The sequence below is a fragment of the Molothrus aeneus genome, chromosome 1 (assembly GCF_037042795.1).
Source record: "Molothrus aeneus isolate 106 chromosome 1, BPBGC_Maene_1.0, whole genome shotgun sequence".
NCBI classification, from domain to species: domain Eukaryota; kingdom Metazoa; phylum Chordata; class Aves; order Passeriformes; family Icteridae; genus Molothrus; species Molothrus aeneus.
In genome coordinates, this window is record NC_089646.1 from 4,577,902 (window position 1) to 4,600,072 (window position 22,171).

Consider the following 22,171-nt stretch of genomic DNA (forward strand, 5'->3'; position numbering starts at 1 on the left):
GACCTTTGAGAATCCCTCATCTGCTTCTCTGCCCTGAGCCCAAGTGGGACCTTTGCTATTGAAAGTGCTGGAGGTGAGGCAAGGCTCCTGCTTCCCTAGGAGATGAAATGTGCTTCCTTCACCTCTGAGAACAGCAGGGCTGTAAGATCTCTCACCCCATCCCTGGAAGTGTCCAGGGCCAGTTTGGACAGGGCTTGGAGCAGCCTGAGGTAGTGGAAAGTGTCCCATGGCAGGGTGTGGAACCGGCTGATCTTTAAAGCCCCTTCCAACCCAAACCATTCTATGCTGCTGTGACATGTTTGATGTAAATGGTGAAAATCTGGCTCTTCCATGCCAAGAAAGAAGGATGCAAAGCAGTGGGGGTAGCATTGCATCATCATGTACTAAACACACAGCTCACCCTTGCCTCTGCATCAGTGCTGGAGGAAAGCAGCAGGGATTTTTTGCCAGATTGGGCAGAGACCAGCTGATCTGGAGTGTTCTGCATAAACAGCTTGGGCAGGAATGTAGGCTAAGAGAGGCTGCTTGGACAAGATGCAGAATTAGAATAATTTCTCTTGCCTCATGCCTGGATTCTCTCTTAAAATTAGCACAAAGGCACATGCTGAAGAAGTAAGCTAAGGAAGAGTTTCTGCTTTGTTAATGGGGTCAGTTACAATTTTTTTACCTCCTTTTAGTCTACCTTTGATAAGGTCAATATGTGGCCTTTGTTATGAATCAACATAGTTAACAATTATCATCATTTTTCCTCCAGTAAGCAGCAAAAAATCACTGTACTGTTTTTTTTTTCCTCTAATATAATTAAGGAAACAGTTTATTTATAAAGTTTCTAAACTTGTAGTCCTGAAGACACTGGTTATTTAATATCCTCAGTTATTCATATTTTCTCATGCCTCCTCTGTGAAACAGCAAGTGGGCTGCTCTCAGTGCTGCAGGATTGTCAGGAGTTCAAGCATGGGCATTAAATCTTGTGCATTCCTTCAGTACAAAGTTTAGGATCTTTCAAATAGGTCAGAGGAGAGGCAGTTAAACATGTCTGCAGCTGTTCCAACCTGCAGCTGAATTGTCAGCATGGTGGAGGCATCTGGGTGCTTGTTCAAGACACCAAAATGCTTTTTTAAAAATCCCCTCCTCTTAAAACTTTTTATAAAAAATAATTTTTCTTATTAACTGAACTTCTCAACAGGCAGTAAACTGTGGCTTTGTTCTAGAAAGGAATTGCTGGAAGTTCATCAAGTTTCACTGCTTTTATTTTTTGTCAAAACTGTAGTCACTTTATCATACAAAGCTTGCTGTTTCCTGTATCTTTTGTTTCATTCTTAATCTAGTTTTAACTTTCTAAATATCATATTTCCAGGTGGGAATGTGCTGCTTTTAATGGTCTGGGAATGCTGAACGGATAAAATACTCATGACTCCAAAGTACAAGGTCAGAAGATCTAGGGTTGAATATTTTCCAGCTTATTTCTTGGAATCAGTTGAAAACACAGTTAATATGAAAAAAAAAAAAAAAAGAGTTTGAAAAGTGAGGGAGAGATGCAGCACCAGGGCAATGTGAGATATTTTAGCAAATTATTAATGAGCCTTTGGAATGTGCTTCTGTGGGGGATTTTTCCTTACTTCTTTCCTTAGTGTGTAACAATAGATGCTCTGTTACAGCTTCAATTTTTTGTCAGAGATACCTGGCAGAGCTGCTGTTCTGCAGGTGACACTTCAATTGAAGTGAAAACCCAGGGTGGTTGATATTGTAATTACTTTAGATCTAAAATAGTTACAGAAGATGTGTAGGTTTTACTGAAAACGTAAATTGATCAAAATCCTTTCCAGCTTAACTGGTGAGGGTGGATTCAACAGGTTGAAGAAGAAGGCAGCAAATAAAATTACATTTTTCTCTCTGTAATAGGCATTTGTATTACATGTCTATAAATATTGTAATTATCTTTAAAAAAGAATTTATGAAGAGTAATCCAAGATAGGGTAAAATCTGCTCCATGAAAGCTAAAGCTGGAGAAGAAATGACCTTGGCAACAATTTCTCCAAGTGAGATTCTGTCCCAGCAGATACACTCCAGTGTAACCCAGACCTCTTATTGAGAAATCCCTGCAACAAATAAGTTTATAATCAAAACCTGATGTTTTTATTTTGCTCCCAGAAGGGCTGGATTCAAGTAACATGCTAAGTTATACTTGCTGTATGATGCCTGTAAATTGATTTTAAGAGCATTTTTAGTTGTTAGAAACAGCTGTTACTTTCAGATTCTATTAATGACTGAAGCACAGATAATACAGTGATTCAGGGAAAGTTTCCTCTTCCAAGTGAGTGGGATTCCTCTTTATTCCTTTGTATCTGGGTTTCATAATACAGAGAAATTTGAGCAGGGGCATGGAGGAATGGGGAAAACCAGTAAGGACACCAAATAAATCTACATCTCTGTTTAATTCAGTGTCTTTTTGAAGCTAAGGCACCTCTATTTTTCTTCCAAAACACAAGGTAAATATTTCATATATGGTCACATGTTGTTCCCTGCTCCATTAAGAATCTTTTCCAGAATTTACATGATATAAATGGCTTTGGTTCTGTAGAACATGTCACCAGAAGCAGAATCATTTTAGATGTATATTTTCTCACAGGGTGAATGTTTTATGAGACCTGCACTCAATATCTACAAAATACCAGTGGGCTGAGAGAAATAAATGGGGCTTAGAAAGAGAAGTCAAAGGAACTTCAGAAAAGATGTCCCAGTTTGATTTTTTGCTATTAGGGATGTGTCTTTTGGGGAGCAAACTGTGGATGAGTGAATTTCCCTGGCAGGAATTAGACTTGTAGCCTGGCCCAAAAATATCCCCAGGAGAGAATGAAAAATTCATAAGGCAAAATGGAGAAACAAAACTTTTCTTTGCAGAGACCCTTTAACATACTTTTGCAAGATGAATTTGTTAGAGAAGAGCTGTTCCTAGGAAAGAGAGGAGAAAGCTTGCAAAAATAGACTAATGCTTTGGATTTGATGTCTTGCTAAAGTATTTGCTGCAAAAAGTACCATATAGAATGTTGCTGTCTCTATGGGAACATCTTTGGGCTATATTTAGGAAAATTAAATTAAGCTTATTCTCCTCAGATGAGCAAGGTTTTGATAAGGCTTTGGTTGGAGGTGTAATGGTATTTTTTGGGGGGAGAGAGTAGAGGAATTTCTTTGACCTTTGTGTTTAGTGAACCACTTGTCTTACACTTTTCAAGTCAAATAAAAGAACTAAAGCTGTCACTTCAATTTGAGTCAACCTGCGTGTGGCAGGAGGCAGGAGGAAGCTCTGCTTAATTTCACAATCCCAGGCTCTGAATTTGGTCACTGGGAGGAAAGAAAACCCCATTAAAACCTTTATAAAGACCAATTTATTAAACTGAACTGATCTGATCAGGAAACGAGCTGATTATAGGTCCCATGTCAGGTTTGGATCTCTCTTTGTCTTGCAAAGTCAATGCTTGGGTAAAAGCTGTGTGGCTAGGTGGGGAGCACAGAAAAAAAAGAGGTTTTTGCAGCTCTTCAGTAACTTCTCACTGATTTCATGGCATAAATTCTTCAGGAAAATGTGGCCTGGGGCTGCAGAGGCTGTGTGTGTGTCCGTCCTTCTGTCTGTTCGTACCCGGTGCAATAAGAAAATACTCTTCCAAACAAGCTAAAGAAAAATTTGTTTATCCCTCTTTCTTCTATCAGCATTGGTTCCAAGACTTTTTTAAATATGATGATGATGATGATGATGATGATGATGATGATGATGATGATGATGATGATGATGATGCCAGCTGTGAGTTACATCAATGTGTGGGGTAGCAGTGACTGCCTGGGCTGTGTGACGGCTCCAGGTGCCGCCTGTTTCTTGCCTGTTCCTGCTTTTCCCCTGGGTTTGAGCTGCTGGGGATGGAGCAAATTGTTCTTCCCTGCCTTTCCCAGCGTGTCCCACGTCAGCAGAGGCTGGAGCAGAGCGGATGCTGGACATATTTCTGCTCTATAAACACGTGCTTGTTTACATTCACTTCCCTGCATTCCCACTCGGATCCTCTCCCCATGCCAGAGGGGCTCAGCCCTGCCTGACAAACGCTGAGATCTGGCCATTTTGACCCCGTGTGCTGCTCCTGTTCCCATTTGTTTGTTTCTCCTTTGTCTTCCTTCCCAAGTATTTAACAAATCATTATTAAATATTTTCCAGAATATTTTTTTCAATCAGGCCAACCTTGGAGTGATTGGAGTTGAGATATGCAAACATCTGATCTGGTTGCTTTGTGTGGTTGATGGTGGAAAACAAACTTTAAATGCTGAGTAAAATGGAAATAAAACAATCCTTTTTATTGTAAGCTTCTACTAATATTTGGCAAACCCTCCTCAAGAGAAAGCCTCTGCTGTGGGTGCAGCAGCTCAGGGAACCTCAGCAGTGCAGATTTTGCAGCTTTAAGCTGCCAGGTCTTTGCTGATCCAGCTCCACCAAACCGTGACGTGACACCAACATTGCAAATACATCGAATTCTTTTTATCAGCAGAAAAGGCTGGGTTGGATTCACAGGCCACATCTGCTGGTGAACTTTGTGCAGTGTATTTTTTCCCTCTCTCTCTTTTACTAGAAGAAAGGTTTGTTTGTTGGCGGCTGCTCGGGGCGGGACAGGAATGTAATGCATGCACAGACTGCGCAGTATTTCCTGTTCAACTGCCGCTCCAAACCCCAGCACTGGGAAAACATCCAGATCCAGCAGCTCCAACCTTGCTCAAACTGCAGAGAAACACCACAGAGGCCCAAATGCTTTGTTTTTCAGAAAAACTACCATTTTTAAAGGGAACAGTCATGGTGTGCCGGTGCTGTAAATGGATCAGTGTGTGGCTGTTGCTCTGTAATGTTTATAAATTATTGGGCTGAGACAAAACACTTGAAGTGCTACAGGGACAGGGAAATGGCTCCATAATGGCACTGCAGAAAGTTCTGTTTATTTTGTATCATAATACATCTCCCTAGCATTGCTTGCATGCTTCAGTTAGCTTGGTTTACCACCCAGTTACAAACCATGGCAATCTCGTGGCACTGCAGCTACTTTCTCATTATTTGATGTGTTTTACTTGGCCCTTAAACTGGTTTAAGGCATCACTTTTACACTACATGAGTTTTGTTCCAGGAGTGAAAGATTTCAAGGCAAAAAGCTTGGAGTCAAATCACTTTTGCCAGCTAGTACTGAACTCCAGTGCTGCAAACCTGGCCTTGAGTGTAGTGTGAAATGAGTGTAGTGTAGTGTCAGATGAGTGCATTATTTCTTTAAATTTTTCATCTTTTTTTTTCCTTAAGTAGTTCTGGTCCTTTGTGTTTCAGACTATCAGCTGATAGAAGGGTGATTGTGGGGTGTGGCTACTTACTTATTTACTTACTTAATCATTTACCTCTTTAAGCACATGTGTATTTTGAGCATGTGTGTTCACGGGCTGCTCTGGAAGCTATGAAGTGCTATCACTCTTCTCTAAAAGAAGCAAATACTAGGAAAAAGATTTTACTGTGAACTGTGTATGTGTGCGTTAAAAATTGTTGTATATCCTTGTAGCACCTTCCTTAGTGTGTTCAGTAGTTTTTCAGCCCTGTGTAAAAAGGAAGTGTGCACAGGTAATCCTTGAAGGATGGGGCACGTCCCTCCTGGCTGCTCCAAGGAGAGCACAGGCAAAGCTGGAGGGGCACATTCAGCTCCTCTTTAAAAACTGTCCAGGTATTTATGTCAAAGGCAAAGGTACAAGCACCTCCTTGGTTCTTCTTGCTGGGGGAGTTACTGGAGCTGAGCATCTCCTGACTTCTCCTTTGTATTCTCATCCATCTTCTGATCCCAGTGGCTGTTTCAGTGGCAAGCAATACAGGCACAAGAATGAAAGTGCTGCTTGTTAATTAGTTCCTTCCTGGATTACAGGAGCCCTACTTTTCAGTCCTTTGGAGATACAGATCTACATGTGCTGCTTCTCAGAATTGGAAGTGGTCTCAGTGTAGCCCTGTCAGCTTGTCAGGCACTGGAGCAGGGGAGGAGGCAGCCAAAATCTGCCCTGTTCAATTTGAGTTTGAAGGTATTTTGCTCAGAACATGGTTCAGCAGGTTAATTGGTTTCTTAAAGCAGTATTTAACTTTTGAGCTTCTCTCTGAAATGTGGATACCCCTGAAGCTGTGGATCTGCCTTCAGTCTTAGGGCTGAATAAATGCCAGAGTTGGGCTGTGACAGATGAATTTATTTTTACATGATCTTGCCTAGTAGCAGATCTCCTCACTTGTGGAATACTGCAAAAGATGTTTAAATCATGGCTTATATGAGAAGCTGACACATACATGGAGGTTATACCATCATATACATGTCCAGCCAAACCACAGTGTGAAGGCTGAAGTGCAGCAACAGCTTTAAAAGGTTTTGGAATTTGCCTTGAGATCCATCAGGTTCTTGTGCTGTTTTGAGCCTTTTCATGGTTTTTTTATCCCTCCTTGTCATTTAAGAGGCTTCTGTGTGCAGTTGGTGTTCTGAACATTTACTGGCTACATTTCATGAAGCATCACAGCCCTTACAGAGACAGCAGTGCTGAGTTCTCAGTCGTGTCTTTTAAAAGTGACTTCAGAATTTCACTACCTTTGATCCTTAAAATATGAGCATCCAATAACCAATAGCAGATATTTAATCTAGCCAGATTTGAGGGCTGTAATAAATAATTTATGTAGGGCAAAATAAGGGAGTTTTTTTAGCTTTAAGCTGCTGCAACAGAAACCTTTCCAAAGCTTTGTTTGGTTAGGTAGAGTTCTTTTTTCTTCATATAGCTTTAGCTGATTTGATGGATGAATTAACATCCACCCTGATGATTTTTGTCCTAGGTATTATGTGAAATTGTATTTTAGAGGACTTTGGGAGGTGTGGAAGTGAAACTGTAGTTTTCTGATATCCACTGGATAGCTTCTGTTAGAGTAAGTAATAGAAGGATAAGTTGGAGGAAAAGCAGTTCTTGTGTAGCTATTTCATCCTAGCATGCAGGTGCAGCTCATCAGCTTGTTTTCCAAAGCATCATGGAATCATTTACTAAGAGTCATGTTCAGTTTTTTCCTAAAATTCCCTAAAAGCTCCTAAATCATGTTGACTTTTTTTTTTTCCAGATCCAAGGGCACTGACCTAAAGAAATTCTCTCAAAAATAAAAATAAGTGACTTGGTTATTTTTCCCTCCTGTCCCCACCTACCTTATGTATTCAAGTTTTTTTCCTTGCCCATCTACTCCATCCAGAGCAAACTACTCATGGAATGCCTGGGAAACAGGTTGGTGGAGAGGGAGAGTCAAATGTTTTGGAAAGATTTTTTGTTTCACTAAACTAGTCTGGGATCTCTCCCTTCAAAGTAATAATTTCAGTGGAAAACCCAAAACCTTATTTTTAATTAATTGTGCTGCTGGGGGGAGAAAGATTGCCAGTTTCAGTTGAAATGAATGTAATTCTGGGGTATCACATGCTGAATTTAAGCAGAGCAATTTGCTTGGGCTTTACATGCTTGAAGGTTAAACCAGTTGTGGGTGGTTGTTTCAGGTATGTGACAGTGCTTTTATTGCTGTTTTTGCTGCAATAAAAGGAGATGAAACCTTTCAATGATAAACTGTAAATGGCATTTTGAAACCAAAGTTATGAGAGCATCACATGCAGATTTGGCACCAGGTGTTGTAAAACAATTCCTGTCCTGGTCTCATCACAGAAAGAGGAGCTGTGTCAGCAAGTTGATGATTTTCTATTTAACTGTTTCTGAGGCATGCAGGATATAAAATTTCTTATTTCTGAGAAGATCAGATACAGCCTCTTAAGAAGTTGGAGAAATTGGGCATTTCTAATCATGTATAGATTTTAAAACTGCTTCCTTTGAAGAAAGGCTTTGTTTAATATCACTTAATTCTGACTCTCCTCTTTCCATCCTGTGTTATAAACAAACTGATGGTGAGAGCTCACCACACCCAGATGTTCATTTTATTGCATTTATTGAGTTCATCTGTAAGCAGAGAAGTCTCCTCATTACCCAGTTGATATTATTTGAAGAACTGGATATTGCACTCATTTAATCAGGACAAATCCAGCAGTAATTAGCTGACTCCTGGCTGCAGAGGGGTGGCCTCAGAGCCTTCCAGTCATCCCGAGGTGGCTTCTTGTGGTGCTGTGGCTGCACAAGAATCTGCTTTTGTCATTTCACACCACCACAGCAAAATCTGATGGGGGAAGCCCTCAACTAAACTTTCTTAGAGTACAGTGCATGAGAGGAAAATCTTTTCCTTGGCTGTGTAAGTTGTGCTGCTGCTGGAGGTGTCCTGGTGGGAGAGCACCACAGCCCTTCTGCCTCCTCTTTCCTGTGTGTGAAAGGAGCTTGGAGAATGTGCTGTAAATTGCTTCTATTAGCACCTCTTGTATTAATTTCTGGTTTAACATTTGAGTTAGTATACTGTGTGTATTAATACCTGGGGTTTGTTATGGCCTTTTTCTCCCTGTTCTCTTGGAAACCACCCAGTATGGCTCCATACCTCCCATTTAAGCTTATGTGCTTGCAGTAATTTATTTTAAAAATTGCTTTTATCTTTCCTTGGGCTCCTCCCCAGCCTTAGCAGTGCTATGGGTTTGTTAAGACTTGCCAGAAGACTTCCATAAGCACAGTTCTGGGACTGTCTCTGAATTCCAGACAATTCAGGGATTAACATGCCCTCAGCCCCTGGGTGGCACAGGGGTCCTGGGCAGTGAGGCGTGTCCCTAGAAATGAGACCCTAAATTGGGGCCAGTCTGCACCAGAGTTACTTCCCTTCTAAGACTGTGCTGTTTCTGACCCTGGCTGCAAATAATATTTTACACATTCAGGTAATTTGGCCAAGTGTTTCACTAAAGGCTCTTGCAGACCCCCAGGAGTGAAGCAGTTCTGGATCTGTGCACTCTGCTCTGCAGGGTGGCCTTAAACCACGTGGAGAAGGAAAGAAAGTGCTCAAAATTAGTGAGGGAGAAGGCTATGTATTGGTTGGTGTATGTAAATAGATGTGTGTGTTTATATGGGCATCTGTATATAGATTTAAAATTTAACTGTGAAAAGTTGTAGGAAGGCAGCATGACTTTGAATGACTGGCCTTTAAAATAGCAGATGGAATTCAGTGTAGGTACATGTGACATCTTCTGCATGGAAAGATATGAGAATTCCTGATTTATATTTGCAGTGATGCCTGAAATCCCTTCTAATGAAGAGATCTTGGTGTTATAATCAGATCTGAAAAATCTGATTAGCCCAATGCTCACTTGTTGTAACCCTCAAGTAAGATATTAAGAATTATTAGAAAAGCAAGAGAACAAAGCATTGTGTGGGTGTATAAATTCAAGGTGGAATTCCTTCCTTTCATCCTGGATATTGTGTGTGCTTCCAGTCCTCTCTTCCTGCTTCAAAAATACCAATTAGGGCCTGCAGAAAGGTAAGAAACAAGGATGCTCAGAGTTCTGAAGCAGCTGAACTCTTGGCTGAGCTGTGGACTTTCCTGCCATGTGATACTTTGGGCTCTAAAAGTTGGTGTAGGTGCAAAAAGTGACGGGGCAAGGCTGTGAAAGGGGAATTTGTTGAGGATTTTTGCACACACACATTTGGTGTGTTCGGGTCCTTAAGCTGCACTTGGAGTGAACCTGGGCTGGTGGGAGGGGAGAGCAGCTCCAGCTCACCCTGAGCCTTCCTCAGCCCTCCTGCAGGCACCTGCTGCTCTCAGCCTTCTCTGCTTTCACAGATAACATATTTTCATGTTGTGGGGTTGCTCTGCCTGGGTTTTTTTGGGCCCTGGTGTTGACGTGTTCCGTGTGCAGGGTTTGAGATGGGAAACGTCGCTGAGGTGTCCTCGGTGCTCAGAGTGCTGGGGTAATGATGCTTCACAGTGTCTGGGGAGGAAATCAGCTCCAGAAACTGAGCTTGTAACTTTCTAGCAGATGGAAGGGGGAGAAAAGAAAATCTTCTTTATTTTTTTTTAAATTCCATATGCTGGATGCTGCTCAGACCTGCAGTTTGGATAACTCGGTTTACCCTTCTATTGTTGTTAGTACCTGCTCTCACCTATGAACTTTTTAAGGAATGCCAAACCTTTTTAAGGTTTTGTCCTCAGCATTTCTTTCTCCTTAAAATTTGCTGCCATCCAGAATGCCTAAATTAATGATGGTAATTCAACATCAGTGCTTCTTTGCACTTTTCTAGTTGTTATATTTGTGCTGTCACTGCTTCAAGGAGAAGAAATCCAGTAAACAGCACACAGATTGCAGGTGGCCCAGGGTAACTGAGGAGGGAGGAACTATTTTCCATGATGCACAACACTGTCAGAGTTACTAAAAATGAGATATGGGTGCAAACATCTTCTGTGTGTGCAGTACTTGTATTTTAATGTAACACAGCACATAAAACCTGAAAACTTCTGTTCCTTGCTGCATCCAAAATTATCATTTAAGTCACTGTGAAGCCTCTATAATAGCTTATTAAAGAAAATCCTGTTAAAATAACATCTAAATTAGTGCAAAGACCTGTTTGAAACAGCACTGTGTATGAATGGCAGAATTGTCAAGACTAAAAACCAACATGAAGGATTTTTTTCCTAGTAAAATGTTTCACTAAGTGAAGGGAGTGGCCAGATTTCAAATGTATGATTCAGTCCAAGTATTCTTAGAAGGTTTGAATCAATCAGCATTTTTTTTGTCTAGAGATTTTTGAATGATTATTTAGACAATTTATTGTCTTTTTCTATGGTCAGTAGAGATGATACAAATATCAGTTGTGGAGTGGTTTTTGTGTTCCCATTGATCTGTTGTGCAGCTGATGCTGTGAGTTAGGAATTTAAGCACCCTGCTGTAATTGATACCTGCATTTAAATGAGATAATTTGCCCTCATATTTTTAAGCAGGGGCTGAAAATAAACCAGAAATTATTAGCAAGGTTTCTGTGGCAGTAGCTATAGGCAGCAGGACACAGAGCATTGTTCCTCCTGTTCTAATTTCAGCATATTTCAATTTTTAATGTCGGAAAGGAGTTCTCCTTGCCAGGATTATATTGCACCAACCTTGCTTGTGCTGCAATACCATTTTCTCTGAGTGCTTTGAAAATGTCCTTCCCAACTGCCCAGGTATCCTTTGGGGATTTCTAAAACTGTGTTGTTGCAAACAGAATATGACATTTTGAGAATTAGCCTTTGACTGTAACTTGTAGCACTGGTGGCCAGAGTTCTTTCTGTGTTTTGTGTTTAACTGGAATATTGATAAGTGATGCTGGGTTGGTTTCAGTTTACAGGTGTTTTTTAAAGTAATGAAACACTTCCTTGAGAACACAAATCTCTGCACAGTTCTGACTTCATCCTGTTATCTGAGCACTTTTTAAAATAGTGAAAGTCTATAAAACCCATTTAGTTTTTGATACTGGTACTTTGCTCTTAATAGCAATTAATAACTGAACCTGAGCAGTGCTCACTGCCTTAAAGTGGAAAAGTATTTTGGCAGATATGGAAATGATGGGACTTACTAAGAATTTCATGTACCCTCTAATTTTGGGATTGGGGGGGGTTGATTTCCTACCCAAAGCAGGAAAGAAATACTTCTAAATAAACATTATCTACAAGCCTGATAGTAGATCATTAAAATATTTGGTGAATAAATCAAGTTTTACTTAAAACATTCTAAAACTCTTCTCCAACTCTTTTATTTTATTATTTTTTACTTTAATGTGTATTCAGGAGGTTTTTTTCTTAGGGGAATCCCTAGATGTCTTAGGTGCATTTCTTTTCTCTAAACTATTGCTTTCAATTATGTTTTCATTCCTTAAAAATGCTACCCTTGCTTTCATTCAGCTGTATGTAATTTTTTACCACTTTAGGGTTATTTTTATCCTGGTAGACCAGTGAGCAAGTTGAAAGTCAAGGCCAGGGCTCCTGTTTCTTGAGAACCACCCTTGTTGTAGCCTCTGTGTTGTGTCTTCTGTCCTCCAGCAATGCTGTCAAACAGAGGAAACTCAGCAACATCTCAGAGATTTTCCTGACCCTTGCAGGACTTGTAAATGTTCCACACACGATTGTGTAGTTGTGTAGAAACACTGCAGGAAGCATTTAGTGCATCTCTGGTTTTAGATCTCTTTGCTTCCTCTGTCCAGAGATGAATTTTAGCAGTGAGTTATTTTGTGTAATTACAGTATCCACCTTGGATGTTACTGGGAAAACTCTCTGTGCAGTCTCAGTGTGATTATGCAGAGTTCCAGGATGTCACTGTATGAGTCTGGCAAGGGAAAAAATGTGTTAAAAAAGAAGAAGAGCAGTCTCAATCTGCTGGAAAATCTCTGTAATCTTAAGACTTGATAAAAATTTCTGGGTATAGCAACCCTACATCTTCAATTCAGTTGTTGTAATCTAGAAAAACAGATCTGTACCACATGAATTTATTTTTCTGCTGTGTGTTTTTTTCCCCCAGTGTCCCAATGTAATACCTGGAAAATCTCAGTAATCTTAAGACTTGATGATAAAGATTTCTGTGTACAGAAACCCTACATCTTCAATTCAGTTGTTGTAATCTAGAAAAACAGATCTGTACCACATGAATTTATTTTTCTGCTGTGTGTTTTTTCCCCCCAGTATCCCAATGTAATATCTGGAAAATCTCAGTAATCTTAAGACTTGATAATTTCTGTGTACAGCAACCCTACATCTTCAATTCAGTTGTTGTAATCTAGAAAAACAGATCTGTACCACATGAATTTATTATTCTGCTGTGTGTTTTTTCCCCAGTGTCCCAATGTAATATCAGCTTGAAGAAGCAGAGGAGTCGAAGTATCTTTAGCACCTTATTCTGCTGCTTTCGTGACTACAATGTCGAGCCACCATCCACCAACAGCACCAGTGCTCTGCCTCCTTTGGTGGAGGAGAATGGAGGACTTCAGAAGGTCAGGATTTTGCCTTATTTTGCTGTCATGTGGGTGTTTTGTAAGCAAGGATTAATTCTGCTTCCAAAGGTTTGTCCTGACAGATTTCCCTCGTGGGGAACAGCTGTGAGGTACAGGAAAAAAAATTGCTGGTTTGATGGTGGATTGCTAATACTGACTATTTATCTGGAATATAAAACTGATTTTTCTCTTGTGGGTGTTGGCACTTTACATTCTGTAAACCAGCATTTAAAAACTGACTAAGACACTAAAAAAATGTAGACTCCTTGTAAAATTTCAGCTGCTGAGTTGTCCCCAGCTTTGGTTCCCTTTCCTGGTTACAGGAAAGTTAAAATGTGCCCCACTGGAGCATAGTGGAACCTTCTGAACATCATTTTAAAGGGTTCTCAGTGACATAAAAACAAATCAAAAGAACCATTATTATTTAGACTTTTTTTTTCTAAGCAGTCCACTTATATTCAAGACATACAGAGTCCAGGGATAGCAGCTTTTGGCCATTATTTTTCCAAGTTACTGAGTTTTGTTTAATGAGTTAAATGAATGGATGGAGATTTTAGATGCAAATACAGATAGAATACAAACAGTGCAGCACAAATTTCTTCTTTATAAATCTGTTAACACTGAGAGCATTTGTGTTATGGACTGAAGAATTTCAGATCAATATGGCAAATAATGCCAAAGTTTTCCATGCAGTTCCAGGACTCTGAGGTTGTGAATCCATGGTGGAGAATAATGGCAGAAATGGAGATGTCTCTGAGTTTTTTACCCTTCTGCTTTTCACACAATTTTTCATGTCTGATGCAGCTGATTCCTTCCTTCCCTTGTCAGGTCCATTTTATTCTGGTTTGATTTCTGCTGGTTGTGTTTTGAATTCTGAAAAGCTCAGGAGAAAGAGCAAGGAAGTGTTTGGTGGGAGAGAGGGAAGGAGAGCAGATGAAAGTGATGGAGATTTTGGTGTGGAGGTAAAGTCTGAACTGTAACAGTTCCTGCTGAAACTGCTCTCACAGAGGTAAAATGCCCTGAAAATCCTGCCAAGAGGAGGGATTGTACATGTATTTTTAGACCTCTTCTGCTAGCCAAGGTACATTTTGAGTGAAAGGAGGGAAATCTAGCCTGGATGTGCTGAAGGGAAACTGAGGAGTGTGTAACATGGATGCACACATTCATCTGAGGAAAAAAAAGGGATGGGAAGCTACTTTAATTTTCTTTTCCACTATGCTGGGGAATGGAAAGCAAAAAGAAGTGAGGCTACTGGCAAAACTACAGATGAGAGAAAATGGGACTTCAGTAGAAACAAAAACATAAAACCAAGTTTGTTTTTTCTGTAGAAAAATGTGAGTGAAAATGGTCTGGAGTCAGTAGTGTCCAGATTGCATTTTGCAAAACAATTCTTTTCAAAATGTATCTTGTGCCTTGAGAGGTTGCATGGGTGTCCACACAAGTTTTCATCCTCCTTCTGTGCTGCCTCACTGAGCAGTTCTGGAGTTTTACAATACTTGTACATAAGACCAGGGCACAAATCACAGCATTCCTAAAATGACCAGATCAAAAAGTACAAGATTAAAAAAAATTCAAAGAATATGTTGAAGAGAATTTAATTAAAGAGTGTTTTCTTCAACTGAATGAAAGGCACTCAGATTATTAATCTTATTAGAAGAAATCAATATAGCTGAACTTTCAGGTGGTTCTTGAGGTAAAATAAGTCTGTGACATTGCTATTTTAAATGCTGTCTTAAAGATTAATAAACTCTATATGTGTTTATGCTGTTTTTATTTTGAGTGCTAACACAGTGTAAGTAGGAAACTCTTCTAAAGAAATCAAAAGAGCACTGAAGACTTTTGAATATGTTTGACTATTGTTCCACTGTTGGACTGGTGATTTTGACCAGGAGAGCTGTTTCAGAGCTGTGCAGGCTGCTTGAATTTGGTGGGGTTACACTGAGCATCTTGTCAGGATTCAGAAATAAGTAAGGTGGGGGAAGCACCAGTGGGCCTTGCATTCTAAATTGGTGAAATGAAATGTCCAGGAATGACAAAATTGCCTCTCAGGAAAGAAAATGAAACCTGACAACCCACTGCTTAAATTCCTCTGCTGTTTCATTAAAGCTCTTTTTTTTTGCATTAGTTTCACTGCCAGGTAGGAATTGTTGAAATTCTGTTAAGCTGCTGCTCAGATGGTCACTTGGTTAAATCTGCTCTCTCTTCTGTGTTTTATTAATTATTTATCCCATCATTGTTCACTTCTGGCTGGGCCCAGTCAGTTCATGTGTTGTGACCCTTTCTTTAAAAAATGGACAAAGAAAATTGCACAATAATGTCAAGCAGTTACCACCAGAAATGAGTATAAAATGGCTTGGAGGTACTTCCCTCATGTCTTTGCTGTTCAGTGGAGTTGGTACATGAAAACTGATGATAAAGACTTCAGAGGAAGGGAAGGAATGGGGGAAGCTTCTGCTGATTTCACTGGAATTCAGAGTTCTGTGTTGCTTCTGGCACATTCTGAAGCTGATGTGATAAGCCCACTTCCTTCTAGTTAGGAATCTTGATTTTTGTAAATGCTGCCCTGTTCAAAAGGAGGGAAAGTGGGGGAAGGGTATTTTATGAAGTAGTTGAAAACACAGCACTGAAATTTTGTTCAGAATAATTGGGATGTGTGAGACAATTCTTATTGTTGTTATTATTTGGCTCCAGTAGAAAAAATGAAATCAGTGCTTCAGATTAATCAGTGCTTCATGAGGTGACTTGATGGTGCTTGACATGTCAAGTGTTCTGTCACTTTTTCATGGGGTTGGAAGAAACACCAAATTGAGCATGGTTTTGATTTAAGATTTACTTTCAGTGCTGAATTCTGTTCTGTAAGTGGGGGAAAAAAAAGCCCAAAAACTTCTTTTAAGTATTAAGGTCTCTTTTAAACCTTCTACTCACAGAGCAGCTGCTTGTCCAAGTGTGACTCTAATACTGGTAATGAATGGTCCATTCTGTCTCTAAAGTTTCAATACAACATTTTTTTCAATAATAACTTGTATTTACTGAAACTGTGGCATATTTGTTTTCCTTCAAATGCAGCAGCTATTCAGCAGAGCAGAAGATGCACTGTAAGATGTAACATTTGTGGGTATATCAGCCTGCCTGCAGCTCAGATGCTGAGCCAGATGTGTCACTTGGGAGCACAAAATATTCAGCCTCATGAACTCCTTTATAATATTTTCCTGCCTCTTCTGCAGCAGGCAGCTCCCCAACACCTTCCAGCCACTGTTTTGGGTTTTTTTTTTTTTTCTTTAGAGTGTTGGGAAAGAGAATTGTGTTTTGTTTTCTTTGGGATAAATTCAAATTTCAGTTTCCATTCTTCAGTTAGCAACTTGAATCAATTTTTGTATTTTCTGCATGTAAGTTCTTACTTCTGGGTAAGTTTGTTACCTGACTTCTAAGGTGTTTGTAGGTACAGATTTCATTCATTCAGACTTGAAGGAGGAGTCCAGATAGAAAAAGGTGAGAAAAGCAAGATACAAACTCTTTTTTCCCTTTGCTTTCAGTCGTGGTGGGTGAGGGAGCCCTGACAAGTCTGTGGGCACTTTGCCATTTCACTCCCAACCCACTTCCACTGGAGTCATCCTTGCTTTTGTTTCACAGCAAGATCCAGATCAGGCTGATGGCTCCAGTTAATGAGGTGAAGCATGAATGAGGAAAGGGATTTTTATACTTGCTGGGTTAGAGGAGAAGCTCTTGATCCACACGCAGCAGGGAAGAAGACAGAGGAGGATTTTTCTGGGGGCTACAGCTGCTCCCTCTGCTTTTCCTGTCACTGAATTTCCACCTCACTCCAAAAGCTGTGGCTCCTTCTCTCCACTGCATGATGCCATCATCTCCCAGAGGAATTCCTGTCACTGAATTTCCACCTCACTCCAAAAGCTGTGGCTCCGTCTCCCCACTGCATGATGCCATCATCTCCCAGAGGAGTTCCTGTCACTGAATTTCCACCTCACTCCAAAAGCTGCGGTTCCTCCTCCCCACTGCATGATGCCATCATCTCCCAGGTGGTGTTGGGAAGCTGTGTAGATGCTCTGTGGTTGTGTCCCCAACACTCTCTTCTGCTTCAGGGGTCTCTGTTTATAACATAGTACAGGGAAAAGGATCTTCTCTCAGTCCCACATGAATGTGGCCCAGCAAAATGAGAAAACAGCTTGGAGGGAGCACGTTCTTGAGGTCAAAGTAGCACCTGCTTTGTGCTGGAGACCTTGAGGAGCAGCAGGAGTGTGGGCTCTGTGATGGGGACATCATTAATGACAGGCTTGCTGAGCAGAGGTGGGAATCCATCTCCATGTGGAGGCAGATAGATGAGATTGATGTAAATCATTGTGCTTTGTCTCCTGCTTAACCTTGGCTGATGAGAGCAGGAAGATTGCACGTGTTTGGTTCTGTTGGTCACCATTGAGATGTGGTGTGGAAGGTGTGTTTAGAAAACAAGATCTCCTCTCCATACCTGTTCACAGAATTCCCAGAATGACCAGGTTGGAAGAGACCTTCAAGGTCACAGAGTCCAACCCAGCCCCAACAGCTCAACCGAACCCTGGCCCCCAGTGCCACATCCAGGCTTTGTTAAACACACCCAGGCATGGGGACTCCACCACCTCCCTGGGCAGCCATTCCAGAACTTTATCACCTTTCTGTGAAAAACTTTTCCCTGCTATCCAACCTGTATTTCCCCTGGTGCAGCTTGAGGCTGTGTGCTCTGGTTGTGTCAGTGCTGCTGGAGAAAGAGCCCAGGGCCAGCTGAGCACAGGCACCTTTCAGGAGCTGCAGAGAGTGATGGGGTTCCTCTCTTTGCCCACTTGTTCTGACCTTCTTGGCTTCCCAAAAAGTCTTCTTTATTAAGAGACAGCTTGAGAGTTTGTCAGATCATTTAAGTGTCAAATAATAACTATACTGCTGTTTTAAAAGAGCCTGTCAAGGTCTAGAGCAAGCCTTGTGCTAAGGAAACTAATAGGATAAATCTGTTATTTTGGTCAGCTTCTTCTCTAAAGTGCAATAGCTCCTTATCTTTCAATACAGACTGCTCTGAAAAAAAGCAAAATATTGTGGCCTGTCACTTGGTGCTCATTGAGGCAGTGTAAGTGAGGAACACCGTGCTGGAAATTGTTGTTTCAAACTAAAAATTATGCAGCTAAAGGAAAAGATAGGATTTATCATTCCATCTGTATATAGCATGGAAAAAATAAAACCCATTAAAAAAACCCCTGTATTCAATGGCTAGGGACAAATCAGTTCCTGGGTTGTCTTAGGGATACAATAGGGAAATTTTGGCATTCTAGGAACAGCTTTGTTCTGTTACCAACATCAGGAGCTCGTGGAAAGCCTTCAACAAATGCAGTCATCTGTCATCTCTTTCAACCTCTGCTGCTGTGACCCATTTCCCTTCCTGTTCCAAGGCATTAGGAAATGAGGCAGGACCTTGTAAGAAGTTTCCCAGAGCAGGCTTGTTTTTAAGAAACATTTGCCTGTTCATGAACACTTTTGCTTTCCCAGCAGACTCTTGCACTTCTTTCTTCTTGTTTTTCCTGTTCTCATTTCTCTTACTACTGTTTTGATTTTTGCATAGGTATTTCCAGGGTTCCTCTTAAGAAATTTGCTTGTTTCCCTTTTTTTTTTTTAAATTTAATTTAAGAAATTCTTTGAGAGAAATTAGGCAAACAGTAATGCAACTTTGGTTTTGGGTTCCCATGAAAGTCAGTTCCACTAACAGGACATTAATATATTGAATTATAATTTTTTTTGTATTCTTATTGCTGTTACCCTGAGTAAAACTTGTATTCTTACCAACTTCTGTGTGTGTGTTTTTCTAGAAATCAGGTACTTTTTACTAGTGCCAAGTTTTTGATAGTTCATGGTAGTTGCTCCTTCAGGTTCTCAGGATTTTCGGCAAACTTCAGTAAAAAAAAAATCTGCTGAGCAGCACTAAAAAAGAGCACTTTAAAAATAATACAGAATTATTTCTGTTTGTCAGTGATGTGTCAACACTGGTAGACTTGAAAACAAATAAGCATGAGGCTTCTTCAGCTGGAAGAGGCTGTTCTAGAATTGAAAACAGCCCTTTCAATAATTTCTCTGCTGGAAATCACAGCCTGTGTTGCCCAAATATTAAAGAATAAAATCATCTACCCAAGCAACATCTATGCTAGAAGGATCAGCTTCCTTTTTTTTTTTTTTTAATGTGCTGTGCCCACCAGAAAATAAAGTTGTTTTTGAAGTATTAGATCAGAAAACAGAATTCTAGCTTCAAAAATCTCTTACAAATTTGAGTGAGAGTTTGAGAAAATAGAATTCTAGCTTCAAAAATCTCTTAGATATTTGAGTGAGAGTTTGAGTGGAATGAGAGTTGCCCATTTGAGCCGGGCTTTGTCCATTTTGGGGCTGTCCTTGTTTCTGGATGTCCCAGGATGAGAAGGAAGGATCAGGTTGGCCAAGAATTTCCTGCCTTCTCCCAAGGGTAGTGCAAAAGTTGAGACCATTGGGAGCAGCACTGGCAATGCTGGATGGAGCAAGTGGAATTCCTTGGATTAGTTTAACATCATTGTTGACCATCCTCACGTCCTTCTCAGACATTCTGCTGTTGCCTGAATAAAAATGCTGTTTTTTCAAGTCAGTTGTCTCAAATGAAGGTGGGCTCAAGGAGTGGGGTCCTGCCAGGCTCTGGCTCAGCCTCTTGCTGCTGCAGTGCAAATTGACAAATATACCCATTAGTAGATCTGAAAGCTGAAAAAGTTCCAGTAAATACAGGTACTTTCTTATTGTCATCTCTTATTAATCATAGCATGGGTTTTATCAGTCCAGTCTCTTAAAAATCATAAATGGCAGTGTACTAACAGATCATTTCAGCAACTAAAATGCAAAATCCTCTTTGTTTTGTTTTTTGTTTTTACCCTAGTTTCTTGACTACTTGGAACTTTTGGTTTAAGATGTTTGAGTGCTACATTTACTGCTCCAGACCTTTGTTCTACCCTTTAAAAGCCATTACCCTTACAGTGATTTTTTTTTTCTTTTTCCCCAGGGTGACCAGATGCAGGTCATGCCTATACCAAGTGTATGTATTTTTATCCCTTTTTCTTTTAATAATTTTCATGACTTTTGCTTTGATTCATTTTATGTTGCAGTCTAACAGGTCTGTTTTGTGTTGCATGTTAACAAAAGGGTTTTATGTTCTGTCTGTAATGTTGTATCCCCAGAGGTGGATTGAACTGCATGTCTTCTACAGGGACTGAAAGAAGAGTTTGGGTTTTATCTGGGTTTCTTCTGAATTTTTAGCCTTTTGAAAACACATGACATAGTCTGAAAATTATAACAAGAGGCAAAAGGTGATTCATCATCATTATGTGAGACACAATTACAAAAACCTTTTCCTCTCATTTTCCTCTATATACCAGTTGAAAAGAAGAGTTGGAAACTGCATAATTTATTTGAAATAAGTCACATTTAGAAAACAGAGCACACTGACTGTTGCTCATCCCTGCACTTGTTTGAGACGATGCTCTTGGTATCAGCTGCTGCTTTATGAGCCTCAGTATTTCTGTTTATCTTTCCTTGATTAAACTTGGAATGCTGTTTGGCATCTGAATTATTTTTCAAAGCTAAATAAAAGGAAGAAAAAAACCAAGTCCTTCAAGCTGAAGCTTTTAATTTAATTAGTTTTAACCTTTTTTGGTCAAAAAGCTGCTCTTTTCTTTAGAAAGATGAAGGCTTAGGCTTTGTAAAGCTGAAAATACTTTTTTTTTTTGAGCTCCTTTGCTGTTTACAAGACTTCATCATTGCAGAGTTTCCCAGCAAACAGCAGTGCTGATGTGTGGAGATAATGACCCAGCCCTCTTGTTTGAGATATTTGGTAGCTTTTAAAGACCTGGATATTCCCCAAGATGCCATTCTTTATCTTCTTTCCCTTCCTTCTCACGTAGCCCAGCATTCCAAATCCTGCTGTAAGAATCCCCCTGTCTGTGCTGCAGTGCACCAGTGCCAGGAGATCCCTGGGACTGGGCACATCTTCCCTCTTCCAACAGCTTTTCTTGGGTTTGAGAACTGTTGGAAATTCCTCTTTACTGCTTACCTGTTATTTCTGGTGTGGCTCATGCATGGTGTGTATGCAGGCAGGCATGGGCATGCATGTGATTTGTATTTCTGCAAGTCTAGGAATAGAAAAACCTCAAATGTAAATCAGAAAATACTGATTTCCAAACTACTTTTCTTTTTTACATACCTGCCAAATTCTGTTAGGTGACTGTAGTTGCTCCACCAGGAATTATTTGAACATGAAACATGTTCTGGCTGTGCTCTGACCTGGAATAAAACCTTTCCCAAGAGTGACTGTAGGTATTAACAGAATAAGAATTCAAATAGAACAGAATTTTGGAAGGATAAATGAGTAGAGCTCTGACAGGTACAGAAATTAAATCAGATGCTTTGTTAGAACACTGTCTTTGCAATGTTAAAGCAGTGCTCTGTTAGATTTGGGCAGTGGTAGGAAAATGAATGATTCAAGAAGGGCCATCTTATTTTTCCTCCTTTTTTTATTATTTTCTTTAAGCTCAGCTGTGATTTTGCAGACACATTCCCAGCACTAACAAGGCAGTAAAATCAACTTCTCCCTGCAGTCATGATGTAGAGTTCTGAGCAAGCAGGTGACTTTAAACACTCCTTCCCCTTCTCCAGTGCCATTTGATGCTTCTCCTTGCAGCAGGACAGGGCAGTGTTGTCAGGCAACCATGGCCCTTGGGCACTGCTGTGACATTTACTCCCAGGATCAAAGAGCTGCTGCCTCTCAGGAGCCAGCCAGCAGCACTGTGTCATCAGCTAAATAAAGCTGCAAGGGAGCTGCACATGCAGGGAGTGCTAGGAAGGAAAATGCAGGCTTGTCTTAGGAAAAACACCTAAAATTGAAGTGTTGCTCTGCTGGTCTTAGGAGGGGTGTTGGTCCAAGACAGCTCTCATTTTGTGTTTCAGACCAGTTGAGGCAGAAATTCTTGATTTTCTGCTACCTAGGGATGAGAAGTGGGGCTGTGTGAGCTGCAGTGTCTTGTACAAACCAGGAGAAAAATCTTCTGAACAGACCCAGAGCTTGGTCACAATTCAGTGAACATTTACATTTTACAGGGCTGGTTGCAAATGTCATCAGTTCAAGTGTTCAGAGATTTCCTGAGTGGCTCTAAAAAGAGCTCTGCCCACTCCCCACTTTCAAATTGAAGCCTCCAGTCAA

The 22,171-nt window shown here is 40.4% G+C and overlaps 1 protein-coding gene across 4 annotated transcripts in view; it reads left to right on the forward strand.

Moving 5' to 3' along the window:
• The window catches only part of CTDSPL (CTD small phosphatase like), an 85,848-nt gene that overhangs the window by 35,298 nt on the left and 28,379 nt on the right, over positions 1–22,171 (forward strand). For 2 of the 4 annotated variants that reach the window (XM_066550677.1, XM_066550695.1), the window contains exons 2-3: positions 12,779–12,933; positions 19,979–20,011. In XM_066550677.1, the coding sequence (XP_066406774.1) occupies positions 12,779–12,933; positions 19,979–20,011 (188 nt within the window). The remainder of the gene's footprint in view (positions 1–12,778; positions 12,934–19,978; positions 20,012–22,171) is intronic. The other 2 variants (XM_066550685.1, XM_066550699.1) reach the window with 1 other exon arrangement.